General features: G+C 32.2%; 2 protein-coding genes across 2 annotated transcripts; one reads left to right on the top strand and one right to left on the bottom strand.

The window, feature by feature from the left end:
- Positions 1-4262: 4262 nt before the first annotated feature.
- On the bottom strand, positions 4263-9310 carry LOC114181259 (signal recognition particle 19 kDa protein-like). Its single transcript, XM_028067666.1, has 3 exons — positions 9065-9310; positions 8891-8990; positions 4263-4710 (listed from the first exon to the last, which is right to left on the bottom strand). The coding sequence occupies exons 1-3, from the start codon at positions 9242-9244 to the stop codon at positions 4577-4579; spliced, it is 414 nt and encodes a 137-aa protein (XP_027923467.1). The 5' UTR covers positions 9245-9310; the 3' UTR covers positions 4263-4576.
- A 1747-nt stretch (positions 9311-11057) lies between these two features.
- LOC114182070 (probable protein S-acyltransferase 7) lies at positions 11058-19054 on the top strand. Its single transcript, XM_028068818.1, has 6 exons — positions 11058-11497; positions 12534-12716; positions 15634-15930; positions 16778-17011; positions 17103-17231; positions 18367-19054. Exons 1-6 carry the CDS (start codon positions 11411-11413, stop codon positions 18751-18753), a joined length of 1317 nt encoding a protein of 438 aa, XP_027924619.1. The 5' UTR covers positions 11058-11410; the 3' UTR covers positions 18754-19054.
- Positions 19055-20304: the final 1250 nt, after the last annotated feature.

Genomic DNA, 20304 nt, shown 5'->3' with positions numbered 1-20304 from the left:
AATCATGAAACCTCATCTACTTTTCACCCACACATTACTTAACTCACATAAAAGCTTTCGACTGATCTTAACTCTTTCATGCAACAAAACAAACCACCAAAACGGTGTTCCTTCAATAAATTGTTTTTACTCCACACTTAACTTCTTGTTCAATAAACTAATATATTATGTTCTAAAAGAATGCCTGAAATTAATATGCAAATATTCATATTACAAACCATAAGTTAAACTTATATTACTCAAATATAAATGAACTTACAAAGGAACAAAAACTAAAATACTTGACTTATATCACTACAATCTCTAACTTCACAACCTTCACTACCTTCACTAACGTCACTCATGTCAAATGAACTGAAATTATCAAACGCATTAACCAAATTAAATTAACAGAGTTCGACACAGATCAATAAAATTACACACAACATAGTCAAAAACCCTGAAATCAATAACAAATAATCAAACTCATTGCAAAACAACTTTAATCATACAGGATACAACAAAAAACCATCAAAACAACAACATACACACACGAACAAGTAGTCGTCCCTTTACTTAATGTTAAACAAAATAGTGTTCTACGACAAATCTACTAGCCGTGTTCTGCGAAAGATCTTCTTACGCTCCAATATATTCACTTTCTAACATCCAACAACACAAAACCACTTCGCTTTTTATAGCCACCCAATCCTTCGGCGAAACGCTTCTTCTTCGCAACCCTTCGCACATTCAAATCATTTTTGGTTAGAGAAACCCTCTCACTTTTTTTTTTTCAAAACTGCTTCAAACTGATATTTTGGAGAATAACAACTAGGGATGGCAACGGGGCGGGGCAGGGACGGGTTTCGCTATCCCAAACCCATCCCCATAAAAACATTCATCCCCATCCCCATACCCAAACCCAACGGGTATCAAATTTTTGTCTCATCCCCATCCTCACCAGGTAACGGGTATAATCTAGTACCCATACTCATACCCGTTTTCTTACTACTTTAATATTAATTTTAAGGTTTAATTATTCGTAAGGTACCCAGTTTGGGTCAAGAGTGTCAAATTGGTACCCCGCGAAAAAAAGGTGTCAATTTGGTACCCAAATAAGTTTAAGTGCATCAATCAAGTCCATTTTCATTAACACCGTTAAAGTCATTAACATTGACCAATTAAAAGAGGTCGTTGACACAAAAATTCGACACGTTGATTACCAATTATTTATGACGTGGTAATTTAAATAAAAAATAGGAATATTTGAAATGAATTAAAAAAAATTGTAATGTTCAAAGTGGCCTAAGTCAAGAAAAGCAGAAAAGCATAGTGAGAAGTGAGAAGATGATCGAGGTTCATGCGATTTTGGGGTTTCTGCAAAGCGCATGTGAAATCGTTTTGAGAAGGTGTGATTGAGCTCCCATTTCCACCGATTTTCATCTTCTATTTTTCACCATCGACGCCGAATTTGTGTGTCCTAAATTCCCATTTCCTCTCCCTTCCGATTCATGACACAATCACGTTAGACCAAGCTTCTAATTTTTTCCTCTTTCATTTTTCTGTCGCTTTTATTCTTTGAACTGTACAGCGACATTTGTTGCTACAATAGGGTAATTTCAATACCAATGCCAATTTCTAAACATTCTGAATTTTTTATGTTTCTTTTTAGGTTTGGGATTTTAGGGATCTGAAGTTTCTATGCTGGGGGATATTGATTGGGAGGAGGGGGAAAGGAACTTGGGATTAGGGTTTCCTTGGAAGCTTTGTTTTTATTGAGAAAATTAAGAGGGTATATTTGGGACTAGGAAGAGGGTTAGGTTTAGAGGATACACTATTTTTTTTATGCCCACGAAGAACATGCACAACCCTATTGCAAAATTGATCGGAAAGCACCTCTACAACTACGAACCACACACCACGAAACCACCTCATTAGGTCTGAACCAACAAGCAAATGGAGAGGAAGAAGAAGATAACGACCACAAATGACTTATGGCAAATTCAAACTTCACCATTCATTAAATAATTTGTACACGTAACATTGTACAATTGTTTTTTTACACATCTTCTTCTTTCAATGACACATATCCATTATGCATTGCCACATCACCACAAATTTAACACTGTTTTTGAAAATTTAATGGGATGCACCTGATTGATGCACTTAAACTTATTTTGATATCAAATTGACACCTTTTTTTTTGCGGGGTACCAATTTGACACCCTTGACCCAAACTGGGTGCCTTACGAGTAATTAAACCTAATTTTAATTAATTTTTTATAAACAAATAAAAAATACAGTAAAAGAAACATAATATTATCAAATATTTAGGAGGATGATTGTTTCTTCAATATAAAATACTTTGAAATAAATTATAATTGTTTACATTTTATATTAGAATACCAAATAAAATTTCATTAGAACCAAAATATTTATTAAATTTACAAACATTAAAGAAACCTAGTTGATAAAATTTAAAAATATTTTTAAAAATATAAAAGAAAAATAAATATTTAAATTAAAATATATTTTAAATGTTTGTTTACTTCAATTTCTTAAATTCTAATTAATGCCTTTTTTATACACTAACAAAAGTTATAATACATCACTTGATCAAAATGATGCAAAGAACAAATAATAAGTATAATAATAAAACTTTGACATAGATTTTGGATCTTTTGAACTACAATAAATGTTGGATGATGATAAAAAATATTCATGACAATTACATTAAATTTTTATATTGTAGTAAATAAAAGTTATTTATACAATTATAGTGAAAATATTATAGTATGATTGATAATGAATTAGAAAATAAAAAATAATTAGATAAAATATATCAAAATAGTATTCTACATGATGAAAATAAACAACAAAGAAAAGTATTATAAAATTAACAAATGTGTGTCTTAGAATCAATTTGAGAGACTACTGAAAGAAATTGCACAAAGAAAATTAAATGTATAAATAAGAGTATGATAAGATGAAAAATACCTTAGAGATCTATTTTTTTTTTCAAATATCAACATATATACTCAATGGTCGAGAAATAACAAAAATTGTTTTAGTGAAACAAAAAAATTGTTTAAATGAAACAAAAATTATTAATAATAAGTAAAGATTCTTTTATATTACCTTGTAAATGAAAGCTTTATGCTATTAAACACTTAAATTGAGAGTATTAAAAATTATCATGTGAAAGGAAAATATACAATAAATAAAATTATTAAAAAATAATAGAAATATTCAAATGTGAGACATAAAAAATTTTAATTACATACATCATTTTAACATAACTACATAAAGATTTATGATAAGATGAAAAATATATTGGATACAAATGAGTTTCATACAAACCAAAAATTAGAAGAAATAAAAAGTAGAAAGTATATATATATATATATATATATATATATATATATATATATATATATATATAAGGTTACTTAATTACTTGTCAAGATTTTAATAATTTAAACGGGAATGGAAATATGGCAGGAACGAGTATTATGGCGAGAATATGTACATCCCCATACCCAATCGAAAAAGTCGGAAATTCTTCATACCCATACCCAATCATGCGGGGATTCCTCGTCAAAACGGGGACGGATTCAGACAATACTCACAGGAGCGAGTTTATTTGCCATCTCTAACAACAACATACGTGTTTTTGGAGGGCAGATTTCACAACTAAAATTACTTACCTTTTGGAATAGATTTCTGATTAACAGACCACAAAAGCATTTCAGATTGAGAGAGCAACGACACACCCTTTCATTTAGGGAAGAAGATACGAAAATAGCCTTTCATTTGAAAAAGAAAAAGAGACAAAAATGGGCTTTCAATCAGAAAAAAAGAAAATACAAAAATAAAAAATTTCAAAACCTGTTATCATATGTTTTCCCGCAACCGCACTCTTTCTTTCTCTGTTTTCTCACACAAGCGTATAATATCCTAACGGCTCTTCACCTCTCGTGTCAAACAACTTTAAAATTTAACAAAATATAAAATAAAAGGATATATTAGGCAGATAAGAAAAGAATCAAAAATTCAAGTCATTATATCATTATCCTAAAACCACACCCAAATATTTCCCTCTGGACTATTAGGATAAATGCTAAATGTAATTATCTGAATAGTTGTGACGTGTTTTTGAACGGCAAGGCAAAATCCTTGCTATTTTAATGCATATATTCCATCCAATAAAACAAGAGAAGAATATTTCTGTTCTTTCTTCCATCTTATTTGGAGGTCGCCTTCCCTGAAAGATTGGACTTACATTTAACCATTCCAATCTTGTCCCTTTTAATATCAAATCGAATAAGTGTTCAAATAAATCACATCAAAACTTTGATTGTAGAAGTAAGCCCTTAGCAACTTCAAAAATGTCTCCCACCCCTCCCAAATGAAGGCTAAGAAAAAATTGTCCAATAAGCAAAATAGAAGCCCAAGTGTAAGAATGCCTAAATTGTGCTAGTTAACATACAGATGTTACGGTTCGAAATTTTTTAACTTGGTCGGGGTAGTTAGTCGTATCATAGAAAGTACATCTGACAAAACACTCAAACATGTACAACAACGTTTGAAACACAAATTATCTCCTCTTTTTCCCACCCTTTCCAGATTTGTGGGAAGGTCCAGTAGTTGATGTTGATGCAGTCTCTTGCTTCTTGGTCCTTCCATGATGTCTAGGCACCATCTCTGCAACCCGTAACATTAGTTGCTTTCCTGCAAAACAAGCACGCCAAAAATGAAAACATCAGATTTTTGACTCGTGATGTTTACAACCAAGAAAATAAACAACGAAATTGCATTTGTAATGTCAGAGACATTAAGGCTCAAAAAAGTAGCCGTTTGCAAACATGCACTAAAAGAAAATAGCATCGTTATTCATTAACATCATCCAAAAACAGCAAAACCGGAAACGAAGCAAATTTAGAGAATGTGAAATAGACGTAAACCAAAGCGTAGGACTCCTCAACTTAGAGAAGAATTCTCTGCAAACTACGTAGCAAACTCTTTTCCTGCATTTCTATCACTCATTACGTCCCCACATACTTATTCTGTGATTCTATTTCACTTGTTCCAGCTCACCCACTCAATATTGTCAAATTCAAGGATATTAGCAGTATCCGATGGTGGACAAAAGATTGCAACTCGACCAGTAAAAGTTGAGCATATGAAAATAAATTATAAATATTATTAAGGTTCCATACATAGCACAACTATAAGTAGAATCACATGTGATAAATAAAATTACTCGTAATAACTAACAAATTCATAGTTATTTAAGGCAAACAAACTATCCAAGGAAATCATTCATATTAAAATAAAAAATAGTCATTCTCATCCTCAGGATCTTCATATTCATTAATGTCATCCCTGCCGCCTACACCATTATAATCCAAATCACCCATAGGTATAGCACCACTAACATCTTCTCCAACCTTAGCTAAAGATGTCTTCATTTGAAGCATCCAAATCTGAATTTGCTCCATTCTCCTCCACACTCCATTCATGAACAAAGCAAGATCATCAATGTTATAGACATTTCTTCCCTAACATCATTCTTGTTCAATTCTGAATTAGTCATCACAAATACCACATTTTTCACGGTCTTTTACAATAAACAATCTATTTTCTCATTGTAGACCTAAATAATTATAAAATTAATTAAAATATCATGCAACCCTACTAGGTGGTATAGGTAACTGATTATAAAATCAATTTCGTAAATTCAAATTACTAAATTGGATAAACAAGTCAAACTCAATACTTTAATAGAAAACCTTGGTAATTCTCGATGATCGTCAACATTTGAATCCCCCCATCGAGCGTAAGTTATGGTTTGAAGTGCGCATTGGGCTATTAAACTACCAAAGAATCTAGATTTGCTCTTGAAATTCTCAACTTTAGCATCAATCTTTAGAGATCTTATGAATGTCTCTCACCAACCTATCTAAACAATCATATATTCCACGCTTCACTTTATAATAACTTTAAATTCAGGACTATAGTACAACATGGTTCTTAAAAAAGTAAAATTTAAGTCTAATTCAATCATACAAAATCGCCTTATAAAGATAAATTTGCACTCACCTATATATTATTATTTAGTCATATCTCTAGTGAATATGGGATTTCTAACACACCCCCAAGCCAAGAACTAGATATCTCGAGTCAGGAACCATATATCAAGCACAAACAGTTCTCAACGGATGTAACAAAATGATCAATCACTTGTGAGTTTGCCTTCTAATTCACAAAACAAATGCAGACAATTGAGTGAGGACTTGGTGAATATTCCTGCAGAGTAAAGTAAATGGACTTTTTACAAAATTGTTTGAAAGGTGAAATTTTCTGTTTAATTTAAATTCCCTTTATCGGGGCGTGTGTATCTAGTTGCTAGCATGGCAGGATTATTCACCATCATCGACTTTTATGAGCCAGTTAATTATCATTTGGAATATTTTGTGAGAAGGTGGAGGCACTGACATCAATTTATTTTGGATAGCATTATGCATTTGCTTAATTACTAGGACTGGTCATAGTGTAGTTCAAGAGGAAAAACTAAAATGAACTAAAAGCTAGTTTTAAAAAACTATATTAAACCATTTATTTAAATCCTAAATTGAACTAAACTTTTAATAATTTTAGAGAACTAATTCTAATTAAAAAAAATGAACTGAATTGTTACAACTCAAGAACTTTGCTTTTTCATGAACTGTTTATACAAAAGCTTTAAAATTGAAACAAAACAGTAAACAATGATTTTGCGACCACCAATAATATCTTAGGGTTAAATAAGTGTTTGATACTTTGAAAATTGATCTGTATATAACTTATTTAACACATGTTTTTATCACTGACCTCTACAACATATAAAATAAAGTGAAGAAAACTTGATTACTACATCGATCAAATTTTAACGCGTGTGAATATATTTATGTAGTTGTAATATAAGCAAGAGCTAACAGTTCATAATGCTAGTCATAAATTTTAAGGATGAAGACATGGAATACATATCAAGATGAATGAATAGAGTTTATGATTATATGATATATACTTTTTTATATTTATTATATTGATTCCAATAGATGTTAATTATGCAAACATTAAAGAAAAAAATAGTGTTGGTGGAGATAGCATGAGGAAAGAATCATAATAATGAAGTCCAAGTAATGATCTCGTCCCTACCCAACATTTGCGTTAGTGATAAATTAGTTCATTCATTTAATTAAATTCACTACATTAGATTATTACATAAGTTCAGTTAGTAGACTGTTTTGACAAAAAAAAAATTAAGAGTAGCTTTATTTGTAGATAAATCAACTATTAATGGTTTAAGGCAGTTCAGTTGTGGTTTAGTTCACAGTTTATAGTTAAATTAACAGGCCTATGCACTGTGAGTACAGAAGTATATTCTTTTCATACAGTGTGCTGATGCTATAATCTATTTTGGGTGTTAGTTCTTCTCTTGCTAACATCCGACCAAAACCCTGGCATAACTCCATGCAATGTACACCCTCCAGAGCATATGGTTTTGAAAGTACTGTAGTGTTGGGCTGGTCAAACACCTAAATTGTGGCTGCCTTGCATTAAGGAGGTTGAGGTCGATGGAATTACTGTTACAGTCAGGCATTGTGGTACATGGATGGTCTACAAACCTCTTCAATATTCTAAGAGCTCAATTTGTAATAACTGTGTGAAATGGTTTGATCACCATTACCTGCAGGTTGGGCATTGCATTGGCTGGTAAGTTAGATTTTTTTTTTACAAAATGTTTTTTAATTGTTAATCCTGTCTGCAGAATTTCCTGTGTTAGGCAGAAAATTTCGCTTGGTGTCCAGGGTGAGTATAATCTAATAGTTGCGAATTTGAAAGAGATGGGTGATCTCTTTTGTCAGCTTGGAAACTAGAAATTCTAGCATGTTCTAGTTTAGGCTCCATCTGGTAAAGTTAGGGTTATAAGATTATTTGCAACAAGAGCAAGACTTTCTGATTGTGAAAATGGAGGACGAGAAACCTCAATTGTAGGTGTACTTTCTTAGCCATCCACTTGTCTCTAGCAAGTAGAGGAAGTAGAGTTTCCGTGTCATTGCTAGTGCAAAACATTTTGCTAGAGTCAACAACAGTTAAGATGAATATGATCAAACATCAAAACAGAGTGAAGTGATCAAGAATAGGAAAGGAGGTGGAGGGTGAGAAAGAAAGATGAAATTTTCTGTCCCACACTATACCAATGTTTTAAGCCAACCTATGAAGATGGATTAGGATTTGCTTAAGAGTGGTGCCTAGCCGATGGTGGATAAAGAAAAAAAGCTGATCTTGGAGTAGTGGTGGAACAAAGAGAGTTTCACATTGGCTGCCAATTTCCAGTGGCGATGATAGAAATTTCACTTACAATAACACTCATGGCAAGAGAAAGTAGAACCAAGAGACGATCATTTAAAAGAATATGCATATCTAGAAGTTGAATTCCACACACACACATACAAGGTTATTGGAAAATTAATAGACAATTTGAAATTCAGAAACAATTTGTTCAGAACCTGCTAGCATATACGGTCTTACATTTACAATGTGATTTTTCCTGTATTAGATATGATATGATTTACAGAAGCTAACAGTAATTAACCTTAACATCCTAAATGTGATTTTTTCAATTCTCAACATATTTAGTTGAAACATATTTTAACCTTAGCAGGAAATAGATGTAATGCAAATTATCAATATGACTTGGAAGTTTGTCATAAACAATTCTTCAATGCCCACGAGTGACCAAAGTATGAGTTTTGGAAATATTAATTCCAAGAGTAACTACAGTACACGGATACCAACATAGCCAGATCTGATTCAAAGCAACATACTGACAGAAATTCATATGGGTTGAAAAATCAAATCTTACGGGACGAGATGGAGGGATTAATGAGTGTCCCATCCTCCTTCTTCAGCAACACCCTCACGCGCCCTCTTTGCATGAAATCGCGAGGATACGCCTTGTCTATCTGCAATTTTCCATATATTAATAAATTTTGCAGAGGTTTAACAGAGATGAGTAAAAATTCCAAAATTAACAAACCTCAATTGCAAAAGGAAGCTTGAGATAGCTACAACAATCACCGATTTCGGCACAAGTAGGGTTTTCGCAAGCTTTGGCGATCGCGATGCGTCTTCCTTCTGCCATTGTTTTTTTGGAATTGATGTAAACAGGATACATCACAATCCATTTTTTTATGTTGGGCAACTGGGTAGCATCCATGGTTTGCAGAATCGCCAAATCTAACACTGAACATTGAATACTTTGATTTTTGCTTATGCTATAGCACCACCCAAATGAGAAGAAGGAAGACAGAAGGTGACGAAGAGAAATCAGGATACCGTTGGCCCATTCCGCTAATCATACCGTGGCCCAAAAACTTACATGTAAAATAGTTTATATTTTATTATTTGCACCCCTCAGTTCCTATTCACACTACAAACTTTTAAAAGCCAACCAGGCAAATGGAAATCTATGTTTCTATCTTGCATTTCAAACAATAGTTTATATATTTTACTTAATAATAATTTTGAATATATTTGTAAAATTATAGAAACATATTTTGTAAAATTTTTATATCATAGTTTTTACTTTATAAGATTACATGCAATACTATTGTTTATGTATTATTTTTTACTTTGTTATATTTTTATTTTTGTGATATTTCTTTTGCTATTATAATTTGTTATATATAACTATTAAATTATTGTTGTTGGTAATATTAAAACTTTTATAATATGATTTGCAATGTTATTAGTTTTTACTTCCCTTTAAATAAATGAAGTTAGAGTATGATTTCATAATTTTAGATTTCGTAAAATTATTTTAAAGATTACATTATATATATATATATATATATATATATATATATATATATATATATATATATATATATATATAATATAAAATTATACTAGATGGAGTAATTCAAATTATAATTTTAAATTGAAAATAAGAGAGATATATTAGTCATATTTTTTTACATTATAGGGACGAAAGAAGAAAGAATGGCCACTTTTTCAATGTGGTGTACTTTAGAAGCTACTTTGTCTACAAAGTGGGAGAGTGGTTGTGCATCTATGCCCATTGACTATACTACTAAATAAGGTCCATAATTTGTGCACCTAATTTTCTTTTTTGTTATTAAGTATATGATTTCTAAGTAAGAAAATTTTACAATTATATATACAATTTAAATTAGTAATTTACACTTATATACTTATTTTATGAGTTTTTCAAGATAAATTAATTAACACAAATATGCATATTCTTATTTATTTTTGTTATGCAACATTCAAAATAATTCTCATAATTTTATTTCATTATATATTATTATATATAAATAAATTTAAGGAAATAGTATATGCATTAATTCTAATAGCTAAAAGTGTAAATCAGATATTGCACATACTATTTTCTAAAACTAATAATATACAATGAAATAAAATTATGAGAATTAATTTGGATGTTTTATAATAAAAATAAATAAAACTATTAATATTTTAAATTTACTAGGCATACCTATATACTGTAGTGAAACAACAAATTTGATTTGATTACATAAGTTAATAGGAATATCCATTCTACATTAATGGAATAAGATATTGTTTTAAAAAAATATTTAATGATAGGTCACTCATAATATCTTATATCATTAGAAAATTAAAATATCTTAATGATATTGCTTTAAATATGAAATCAATTATGTTGAGAGAAAATCATTCTTTGCTTACTCACCAAAATCTAAAACGAAAATGAAAAGGCAAAGACAAATATACTTTAGATTTGAAAATCTATAAACAAAACCTACTTCTTGAAAAACAAAAACATTTTCTTCAACCAAACAAGCCGAAGAAATCTTGTAACAACCTAAACATGGGGAACACTTTCCAATAGTGGAACCAATCCACCACGTCACTTAAAAAATATCATAAAATCACACAAAATTTTGTCTAAGTTTACCTGAAGGATTAAGCATATACTCTGAGAACAGTAAAGAACAAGGCCCGATTCATGTTCCAAAACGCACCCCTTTTCCCTTTCACACAAGCCACGTCAGGCTCTACACTCTGTAAAGCACAGACATTTATACTGTCACACCAATAGTCAAATGTAAAGCGAATCCCCTTCTTGCTTCCTCAACCCATCAAAACATCACAAACACAAAACAAATAGAAACCCTCACTTTTACTTTACTTCCCTTGCATTCATTGCATTCCTTCCACATTGCTCAGCTCGCCCCTGGTGTTTCTTCCCTTTTCTCCGCCATGATTTCCGTCTCCCATACATAGATTCACTTCTACCTCTCTCACCGTTTTTTTCTTCTATTCTTTCACAAAGTGTGTGATTTTATTTGTCTTGCTTTGGGTTGTTTGTTGTGGGTAAGATATGTACGTGGATCCTCCGTCCCCGAGTTCGGATCCGGGTGCGGGATCCGGAGATTTGCGGGTCTACCAAGCCTGGAAGGGGAGCAATGTGAGTTCTCTGTTGGGTGTTTTTTTTATTTATTTAAAGTTTATTGTTTTGATTTGAATTGGTATGAAGTTTGTCACCGCAGCGTTCTGTTGTGTTGCCTATTTTGATCACTGTCCTTTCTTAAAGCTGTGATTTTTTTACTGTGATTATTTAGTGTTTTCTTTTGGTAGAAATGGGTTTTCTGTTGAGGGGGGAGTATTGGCTTGGAAGATGAATTTGAACCAAGCCTGTACTTTGGTGTTTGAATGATAGACCTTGTTTGGATGAACTTTTTTATACATGGGGTAAACTTTTTCATAAGGAAAAATAACTTGTGAGCCTGTTTTTACATCAGTTTCTTCATAAAAACGCATTTCAGAAAAGAAAATAAAAGATGAAATGGATTTTGACTAAGTTAATTTGTAGAAACTCATTCATGTTGGATTCTCTTAAAGATGTATTCTGACTTCTGCATTTGATTTGAAGAAATTTATGTCATTTTCCTCTTTTGTTGTCTTTTTCCATGACTGTTTGTGTGGATAAATTTATCCAAATAGTCCCTATATACCATAGCTTTTGCTTTGGAGAAGTTTGTAAAGCGTTTTTATATGATTTAAATGCACAAGTTGACTTAGCTTTCTAGAAAGCTCAATTCATTTTTTACCTTTTTACTTTCCTCTTTTAAGTATTTATAATAAATATATCCAAACAGACCTAAAACATTTTGAGAAAGCATAATAAGCAAGGTTGTGACAAGGATAAGTAGAAAGTAGTTGCTGTTTAATTTTTAAGATGATATATTGAACCTTTGTTGAACCATTGTCACCGAGTTTTGACAGTACTTGCTAGTAGTTTATATGACTAATTCTTTATTGTGATAGAAGTGCTAGTATTGTGATAGAAGTGTTAGTATCGTAAATTGTCTTTTCCACAGAACCCATGATGAATAGTACTATGTTAGTGGTCAATGCTGTAATTTTATTTAAAATGTGCTGTTGCTCTAGTTGTTGTGGTTCTGTGAAAATGCATATTCATTGTTTTCATCCATTTCCTGCAGAAATTTTTACTTCAGGGCAGGTTCATATTTGGACCGGATGCAAGATCGTTGGCCCTGACAATTTTTCTTATTGCTGCTCCTGTTGCAGTTTTCTGTGCCTATGTTGCCAGAAAACTAATAAATGATTTTTCTGATCACTTGGGGATGACCATAATGGCCATTGCTATTATATTCACTATTTATGTGAGACTCTCTCTTCTTGCTTTTTATATGCATACAAACATACACCAAGCATACAATTTTGTTCTTTGACCCTACATTGTTCAGCTATATTGATTTGGCACTTCATTTATAATCTTGAGAAACATTTCTCTATGTTGCCGCTCACACATGCTTGTTTGGAGTAAGCTACTAGTCGGGATTAGTTAATGATAGGTTTGGTATAGTTTACAAAAGAAGGAAAAGACAAGGTAGTTAGTACAGTTGTAATTAAACAGCGGTAACAGACTATTATAAATAGTCTTATTAATGAGGAGAGTGAACAGTTTTTTGGGTTTAGTGAGATGGATTGTGGAGAGTGGGATTCTCTCAAATAACCTCAGTTGTATTGTTGTACTAAAACTCATCTTGTTCCTTGTTTCTATTCCCTACTATGTTGGTACGGGATTAGAGTACAGATAGCAATAAAAGAATATCTTTCTGTTCTGTTCTAATATCAGTTCTATCAGTTAACTTCTAATTTCTGAATGGAATACAACTTGGCTGATGTCCCTTTACTCATTTGTTTAACTAGCCAGGACCATAATGAATCTAATATGATCAACTAGTACTGCTAGCAGAATTTTGCTCCTGGCAAAGAAATGGAATCCTTGACCAAGCCAAGTATTCTGCATTATGTCGTTTTGTTTAAATTAGAGATAATATTTTATTTGAAAGGGAAACAGATATGATGAAGAGAAGTTTGAGCAGATATTCTCCTCCTTTAACTGATTGCATAATGATGGAAAGCACATTACGTCGTAGCTGTAAGAGAGCCTTTCTGAAAACTGGCCATGGCAAATACATTTGTTTCCATATCAATTATGGTGATTTCCCATTAGGTATCCAAGTTTTGGTCTAAGTTCTAACTACAGATGCCAAATGTCAGCATAAATAGGATTCTGCTAGAGAACAGTATCGCCCTTGCTTTTGTCAAAAACCTTTTAATCTAATTGAAGATAAATTGCTCCCAAGCAATGAGGTTCTGTGAGATCTCTGTAAGTAAGGTGTGGTGCAGAGGGAAGAATGGGAACAGGAGTTCCTGTTGAATGTTGAGCTAGGACTGAATATTAGGTATTCATCAGGTTCCATGACTGACCAAACATAATATACTTCTCCATATGCTCTTCTCTGCACTGTAAATAGGCTGTTGTTTCTTAACTAGAAGTTTGAACAACACAACACAGTCATTATGAGTTGTAAAAAATAACGTCCATTCATGTACAACAAGCTATTAATCAAAATAGTTTATATTTGTAAACAACATTTATCCATGAAAGAGTCTAATTTCCATTTTTAAACCCTAATTCATTAGTTATCTTAGCAATGGAACTTGCGTAAGAGAAGAATTTAAGGATGACTAACAAACCAAATATTATCAGCTCAAGGTTTCTTAGTTGTTATACTTTAGCTCACTTGAGACTGCATGGATTTTAGTTTCATTACATTGAACCCTAGCAATTAGGAGCTTAGCTAGTGATATGCATATTTTAATAGGAAAACATATATGCTTATGAACATGAATTAAAAATGAGTTGAATTTCTTCCCATGGTGATCTCATGAAATGGCTTCATGTTCATCTTAGAGTCAATGATTCAAATCACAACTTTATATCAACGCAATAACTTTATATGAGCACAAGACCTACAATAAGAATAAGTATGGAATATGAAATGGATGGATGAAGAAAGAATAAAAGATAAACGGTCAGAAGCCTTAGGAAGGAATAGAGAAAGGTGTGCCACTTGTTGAAGTAGAGATTACCCCATGCTTCTCTAACAAAACCTCCTAATGTTGAATCACTGCTTGACTCGTAAGAAATAAGATAAAACTCTATCATCCACTTCACACACACAAAGATGCCAAAAACTTGCTCTCAAATTTCAATATATCAAAAGTGATTTTACTAAGGATGAAGATGGCTATTTATAACCTAACCTGTGACATCAAAAATTCAAGTATAAATTCAGAGGAAACATTTGCTACTCCTAGACAATGGAATTACCATTGTTTTTAAGAAATGAAGATATTTGAAGTGAAAACCAAGGACATAAGAATTTCAAATCCTATCACTTGGGCCATTATTCCTTTTTTCACATCCTCACTGCCACATCAATTTCACCCAAGTGAGGACATTATGACACATGATGGTAAGATCAGCCCTTTTGGTCCATCTTTGCGTGCTTCACAGAAGCTGACTTGTTCCTCCAACATTTCTTCTCTAATTTTAGAAAGTCTTCTTCTTTACCTACATACAAACATCAAATGCTAATAAGATTACTAAGTCCTAAGATTAAGAACACTAAATCTAAATCAAGTGACTTTTGAGATTAGCATGAAAGTGGTCAAAACCATGTCTAGGTTATGAAATGCAAGATAAATGCTAAGATATGCATGACATACAAGAGACCTACCTAACACTCCAAATTTGAAGTTTTGTTTGCCCTCAAGCAAGCTAAAACTTACCTAAACAGACAACCTATTTAGTACATCAACTTAAACCAAAACTAAGCATAGAACACTGAACATGATTTGAAATCGAGCACCCATAGTTACATCCATCCATACCTCCAAAACTCAAGTCTTTGAAACACAATTCTGACAGTATGAATCATACACTGTGGTATCCACACTAGATCACGGCCAAGATGCAATTGCAGATAATTCCTCAAGAGGATAATGAAATCGACAATGACAATTTTTGGGAAACCAAAGAACACTTGTTTTCTTATAAATTTAGTGTATCTTTCTAGCACACAAGTGTATTATGGTAAGTGTATCTCTCAATTCCTTATGCTGAAATCATGCATTTTATTGGGAGGGGGTATTATGCATTTGCTGTATTATGAGCTCTGAAGTATATTCTTTCATACTGTATTCTTATGTTATAATCCTTTTTAGGTGTTAGTTCTTCTGTTGTTAACATCTGGCCGAGACCCTGGCATAATTCCACGCAATGCACATCCTCCAGAGCCAGAAGGTTTTGAAGGTAGTCTAGATGTTGGTGCTGGTCAAACTCCTCAATTCCGGTTGCCTCGCATTAAGGAGGTTGAGGTCAATGGAATGACTGTTAAGGTCAAGTACTGTGATACTTGCATGCTCTACAGACCTCCTCGATGTTCTCACTGCTCAATTTGTAATAACTGCGTGGAACGGTTTGATCACCATTGTCCATGGGTTGGGCAGTGCATTGGGCTGGTAAGTGGACCTTTTGTTTGACTAAATTGATATTTTAATGGTTAATCCTGTCGCAGAATTTTCTATGCCAGAAAAAAAGTGTAGCTTGGTATCTGAGATGAATAGAATCTAATAGTTGTGGATTTAAAGAGATGGATGATCTCTATTGTCAGATTGGAATTTGTTGAGATAGTTTGTATTTTGTACATGAGCTGTGCTGGAAAATATAGCATTTTTAGTAATGTATTATCAGTACTTGTATTTTCAAAATTTAGTTCAACCCTTGTCGGTCAAATTTTGAACCTCACGGTACGTTATATGGTTATATTAATATATGATTTCTTTCCTGTTTATTATCTTTGGCAATACATAATAATAATAATGTGAAGTTGTAGAACAGTCAACAGTCCAGCTTATTAATCGAGACCTGGTGGATGATAGGTATTTATTGTCCATAAGGGGAATTGGACTTAAGGTTTGAGTGCTTTTGTATTTAATATGAGCATTCTTTATAATATACTTAGGAGCGTTTTCTGAATTTCATATAAGAAAACTAGGGTCAATTCTTGCTGTGTGGATGTCATTTATTAATTATGGTAAAGATTATGCTATTCAATTATGCTTAGCTTCTAGTGAACGCACCCCCTTCCCCAAAAAGTGCTCTGTGCTACTGCTGGAACACTTTTTACTTTCATGGAAAAAACCTCAAATTTTAGATTTCATTGAATTTAGAGTTAATACAAAAGATGTGTCTTAATATACCGTTGTACTTTATTTTCCTTTTCATCAGTGGCTTTTTCAGTTATCATTTGACTTGTCATTCTTGAATATTTTATGTATCTGAATGTTTTGCACAATTGTTATGCAGCGTAATTATCGCTTCTTCTTCATGTTTGTCTTCTCAACTACACTACTTTGTATATATGTTTTCGCATTTTGTTGGGTCTATATTAGAAGAATTATGGAGTCAGAGGAGACAACAATTTGGAAGGCAATGATCAAAACTCCAGCCTCCATAGTGTTAATAATTTACACTTTCATATCAATGTGGTTTGTTGGTGGCCTGACTGCCTTTCATTTATATCTTATAAGTACAAATCAGGTAACTACTCCTTTTTAAAATCATTATATATACTTTAAAAATCTATTCTAATGAACTTACAACCTTATATATGTGTCCATTGCTGTTACAGACCACATATGAGAACTTCAGATACCGATATGATCGACGGGCCAACCCCTATAACAGGGGAGTAATCAATAATTTCTTAGAGATATTTTGCACCAGCATTCCCCAATCAAAGAACAATTTCAGGGAAAAGGTGCTGTTAATATATATGAAAATATCTTAGAATATCTTCGATTATCCTCTACTTTTAGTTTCCTTATATTATAGGATTGATTACTATACTTCCTTGTATTGATTAGTTTGCATTATGATTACTATGAATAAGAGTTTAGCATTTTTAAGTTTTATAATACTATCTATCTTCCTCACTATATATCTAAAGTTATATAATTTCAATTATAGTGATACCATGTTCTGGGACATGTCCTACGCCGAAGTCTCTAGTTTTTTTCTTTTTTTTACTTTCCCTTTTGCCCTTGAAGGGTGAATATTGAAACTATCTCATCATTGAATATCTTAGATTATGTTCTAGGCCAGTTTCCGTGTTTGCTCATTATTTTTATTTAGGATTGATTACCATATTTTCTTATTATAATTTGCTTACATAATTAGTTAGGATTACGATATGAAGCACGAACACGTCTCATAAATGGTGTATCCCATGTCAGACACATATAGGACACCAACACGCGTACGAGATGCTCGTACGACACACGTATCAGTGAAGTGTCTAATTTGAAAGATATATTTCTGTCTTTGACATGATTTTGACATGGCTCCAACATAATGTTAATAACCACAAATATAATAATTTTCTAAAAAAACCTATCAACTTATAAACTTATTGCACAAGTTTCTATTATAATTATAGAAATAAGGAACAAATCTTATATGATCATTACTTTTTGTAATTTGGATATTAGATTGTTAGATATATCGTTAGATATCTTATCTCTATCTTTAGTTTCTTTGTTATTATTCTTTATGTGTATTTTGGGCCTATATTATAAATACAGTACTCTATGTATATTTTCTATACAAGGGAAATTAATTCCAAACCTATTTTTGTGGTAACTGACAATGTGTTTGGATTATTCTATCTGACTATTTCCTGCTTATAGATTTTTGAGGAAGTAAATATACAATGATCTAATATATAGATCCATGTCCCTGTGTCTTAAATTTTGGAGACTACATATATTGAAGTGTCGGATGTCCATGTCGGTATCCATGCTACATAAGTTATAGGTTTTACGATAACATCATTGCCATGTTACATTGAGGTAATATTGAGTGTGGTTTTGTCTTTATACCTATAATTTGAACAGGTGCCACTGGAACCAGTATTACCTGTTCGATCAGTTGGTGGTGGGTTTATGAGCCCGAGTATGGGAAAAGCCGTGGATGACATAGAGATGGGCAGAAAAACTGTGTGGGCCGACATGGGTACTGCTCTTGATCCTTCTGAAGGACAATTAAACGAGCGTTTGGCTATTAAAGATGGTGAATTCGGTGAGTTGTCCCCAGAAATCAGAACCACAGTAGATGAAACGAGTGATCGTGGTGGAATACATCCCAGGAGATCAAGCTGGGGAAGAAAAAGTGGAAGCTGGGAAATGTCCCCAGAAGTTCTTGCCTTGGCATCAAGGGTTGGTGAATCAAATCGAATGGGTGGAGGTAGCAGCAGTTTGACCAGTGAAAACAGGCATACATAGCCACTCAAATTAATACTCTGGCAAAGGATTTTATTTGTTGTAATTAAATTAAAATATATTACATTTCTGATGCGGTAAATCAACAGCAAAAATTAATTGTATTTGCAATGTGGTGTTGGTTGAGGGCTTTGGAGGGTGTTTGTTAGTGTTGTTTTAGCCATTGTGGCTCTAGGAAGAAGGAATTGTTGTGTTGCTGTGAGTGAAGCTTTTCCTTTGCCTTGGGTTGTATCATACTTACCAATTAACTAGTAGCCTTTGTCTTACCATTTACCAATTAACTCTAGTGTTGAGTCTGGATTCTTTACTCAGTTTTTATACTGTCATTTTCAGCTGAGCATTATAGATATACTGATATTAGTATATTAAAATTCTTTTTTAATATATTTTAAAAGCACTGCAAAACAATATAAAAAAAAATAGAGAATTTAAATTCTAAATGTCATTTAGGTCATAGTCGGTTTGCTCATAGGATTTTTCAATCCTAAGTATTAGTGATTTCTTTACAAAAATAATTAATAAAATGTCATTTTAGTCTATTTTAACATCTGTATTGAAAGTACATTCATGCCATGATTAGAAGTTTGTAACGTGCTTTTACGTCATTAAAAAGATAGTAAAAACATCTTGGTATATTTTAATAATGGTTAATTTAGCTCTCTTTTATGAATTGTCAAGGGTTCTATCCTCGATCCTGGACTCTGTTTTTGTCATTAGAAACTATATTATTCACAATACAAAATATAAGGACTAAAATTAATTTTTTTCATTTGTTTTCGTTTTTACATGTGCTTGCTTGAGGAAGTACTCATCAAATGATGTATCTGATGGGCAATATATTTGCCAAATGGACTTGCTAGAAAAGTCTTCCACACAAGAGCACTAGACGATAGTTTTACCGAAAGAGTCAACTCACGTTGGATGAATAATAATTGTTGTCGATGCTATCAAATAAATGTCACTCTTCTACAGCAATGTTGCACAAAATAGTGAACAAATGAATATAGATAGTGTTAAGCTAACCTCAATCTTTTCCCAATGAATTTGATATGAAGAAATGTGTAGGAGGTATAAACAATAAAAAAAAAAGAGGTTGACAAATAGTAGACAGTATAAAAGATTTAAAACAAATAAGACAAAATAGGTTGATTCTTTAGCTTTCTCATAATCAAATAATTCATTGGTTATGATATGATTATCATTCATTAATTTATAAACAAAGATTTCAAATTATGTTCAACAAACTAATATTAAATTGTTTAGACCCTTAACTGATCAAACAAATGTAATTCAAACTCTATTTAAACTTCACTTGTTCAAATGAATGTAGGTGAGATCCTTCTCTATTCATTTACCTTTATAACTATGTAATGTAGTATAGAATTAACCAAGCTAGCATTTAATTAACTCATGCAGTTTATCACCAGTTCAAATGAATGTCAACAAAAGGCCTATTACAACATGTACGTGCTTTAAAGTATTGCTTATTCACACAAACAAAAGGTTATTAGAAATAAGATTTCAAACTAAAGCTATAAGATTGATAAACATACA

This window comes from Vigna unguiculata, chromosome 4, assembly GCF_004118075.2.
Source record: "Vigna unguiculata cultivar IT97K-499-35 chromosome 4, ASM411807v1, whole genome shotgun sequence".
In the NCBI taxonomy this organism is placed as follows: domain Eukaryota; kingdom Viridiplantae; phylum Streptophyta; class Magnoliopsida; order Fabales; family Fabaceae; genus Vigna; species Vigna unguiculata.
This window is presented reverse-complemented; position numbering and strand designations above follow the sequence as displayed.

Excerpts from the sequence above, each read along its gene's own strand:
- LOC114181259 (XM_028067666.1), bottom strand. The coding sequence starts at position 9,244 with ATGGATGCTACCCAGTTGCCCAACATAAAAAAATGGATTGTGATGTAT. Across the intron at positions 8,991-9,064 it reads AGCTTCCTTTTGCAATTGAG|ATAGACAAGGCGTATCCTCG; the intron begins GTTTGTTAATTT and ends GGAAAATTGCAG. Across the intron at positions 4,711-8,890 it reads TAATCCCTCCATCTCGTCCC|GAAAGCAACTAATGTTACGG; the intron begins GTAAGATTTGAT and ends CTTGTTTTGCAG.
- LOC114182070 (XM_028068818.1), top strand. The coding sequence starts at position 11,411 with ATGTACGTGGATCCTCCGTCCCCGAGTTCGGATCCGGGTGCGGGATCC. Across the intron at positions 12,717-15,633 it reads CTATTATATTCACTATTTAT|GTGTTAGTTCTTCTGTTGTT; the intron begins GTGAGACTCTCT and ends AATCCTTTTTAG. Across the intron at positions 17,012-17,102 it reads ATCTTATAAGTACAAATCAG|ACCACATATGAGAACTTCAG; the intron begins GTAACTACTCCT and ends TTGCTGTTACAG.